The following is a 2,145-nucleotide window of genomic DNA, read 5'->3' as shown; positions in this document are numbered from 1 at the left end:
GACGATTTCCATGTTCTCTGTGTGTAAATAGTCACATCACAAAGGATAATTCTACAAAATACTGATCCAGGGGGCTAGAAATGAAAATCCACTGAACTTTTCAGACTTTTTATTTCTGAACGCCTGAAAACCATAAATGATTTTCCATCAACTTCACAATTATGTGATACCTTGCGTTGATCTACAGCCTAAAACGCAAAAACAAAATAAAAGTAAATTAAAAATATAAAACAGCTTCTACAATCAAAGTTCAAAGCCCACCAACTATTCATAACGAATCCCTCAGCAGACACTGGTAGGCGCTGTTTTACACTCCCCAATCCACACAAAATATGAGGTGGACGTTTTCCTGCTTTCCACGTTCAGTAATCTGACACCGAGAGCCTCAGAGGAGAAGGATGAACTCTTAACTCTGCTGGAAGGACGGAAGGAAGGAACACTCATCCAACGAGAGGCAAAGAAGCAAGGACAGAGCTGGAGCAAAACGCTGACTCCTATAAAAACAACAAGAACCCCGTGGCAGCAGCAGCAGCAGCAGGAGGAGCAGCAGCAGCAGCAGCAGCAGCGGAGGAGGAGATCCAGACTTTCTTTAAGTCTCCAAAATTGACCTGTTTCACACCTCCATCAAATGATCCTAAAGCGGCAACTTTCACTCCCAAGAGGCGGATGGGTGACTTTCCACGTTGCTTTGTGAGGAGGAGATGATGAAGAATTTCGGCAGCAGTCCCCCTCACAACAGCAACAACCACCAGACTCCCAACCACATCAGAGAGCGACACCACCGAAAGCACGGCTTGCTCTGCGCTCTACCGTGGCGCTTCTCCTTGCGAGGTTATGGTTTCTGCATGGCTGCGCTCTTCCTCTTCTGCTTCGGCTCGCTTTGTTACCAGCTGAACGGCGGGGCTCCAAGAATCCTGCTGGACATCAGGCAGTATCTCGGTAAGAACTTTTTTTTATTATTTTTTATTTTCTTTTCCCTCCCATCTCCAGGCTTTGGTGCTGAAGTTTGCCATCAAGCGCATTTTGATCACTCGCAGTTCCACTTAAACTTGAAAAGTCTTAACGGGATGTTTAAAAGTAATTGCGTACAGTCTCACACATGAAGCCAACTAAAAGCGACGTCAGGCGCACCGCTGGGAAACTGTCATTTCACGCAACTTTTACATAATTCCACTTTTCGCTGCGCTTTAACAGTGCTGAAATATTTTTAGTATGGCGTGTCTGAGCCCGACTGAGGGCTCAGATGTGTTCTGATTGCTATTTAATGTGCGTGATAAGTGACATGTCCTGCTGAAGGTTCGGCGCGCTCCGGACACGCAGCGCTTATTACGCACGGCTGCAACCGCTGGAACGAGGGGCAACTCTTACAACTGCTTCTGACATGAGACTGACAATTCAGATAATTAGATGCTTGCATATCAGGTCTTGTGATTTATACTTTAGAAGTAGATTAAAACATATCTTAATATTTATCTTAAATGGTCGAATTATTTATACTTGGCCTGAAAGACCCTTTTTAAAGCTGAGATCTTTTAACAGTGGCGCAACTCATCATAGGCCAGGGGCGACCGCCCCCTCCCTCACTCTACCATACATTTGCAGCTCTAGAGAAAGTAAACAAATCTGCCACCATATAATAAACAAATAATTAGGTGAATCATTTGTTTCATTATTATTATTTTGTACATGCTTCACATATATTATTATGAATAAAATAGTAATTATTTTTGGTAATCTGCAGTACTTTGCATGTATAAAATAATGAAATTTGAGTTCACTACGTCATTAAAAACATTAAACAGTAAGTAAAATTTGTTTTTATTTAAATTTTTACAGGATGTGTGCAAAAATCAAAATCGATCTGAGCTCTATATTTTTTGCTTATTTTGATGGATATAGCAGGCGATTCTGTCTGTGCATTCAAAATATTTTCTGAACAAAAGAGACGGATTCCACCTCGCACAGGAAATAACAGTTGGAAAGTTTTATTGCATGGATTTTTATGGTTTTTCCAATCAAAAACAATCTAAACATTTATAGTAAATAAATAACATAAAATAGTTCCAGTACATCAGATTTTTCAGGAAAATGCTAACCGTGGTGATGAGAAATTAGTTAAATGCCACATATAACTAATTTATATAT

At 40.7% G+C, this 2,145-nt stretch overlaps 1 protein-coding gene across 2 annotated transcripts in view; it reads left to right on the top strand.

The window, feature by feature from the left end:
- The first annotated feature begins 323 nt into the window (after positions 1–323).
- usta (uronyl 2-sulfotransferase a) overlaps positions 324–2,145 on the top strand; it is a 45,970-nt gene continuing 44,148 nt past the window's right edge. The window contains exon 1 of one of the 2 annotated variants that reach the window (XM_008397752.2): positions 324–939. In XM_008397752.2, the coding sequence (XP_008395974.1) occupies positions 702–939 (238 nt within the window). In that variant the 5' untranslated portion in view covers positions 324–701. The remainder of the gene's footprint in view (positions 940–2,145) is intronic. The other variant, XM_008397754.2, reaches the window with a different exon arrangement.

This window comes from Poecilia reticulata, linkage group LG21, assembly GCF_000633615.1.
Source record: "Poecilia reticulata strain Guanapo linkage group LG21, Guppy_female_1.0+MT, whole genome shotgun sequence".
NCBI lineage: Eukaryota > Metazoa > Chordata > Actinopteri > Cyprinodontiformes > Poeciliidae > Poecilia > Poecilia reticulata.
The sequence above is the reverse complement of the archived record's forward strand: the minus strand, read 5'-3'. Positions and strand labels throughout refer to the sequence as shown.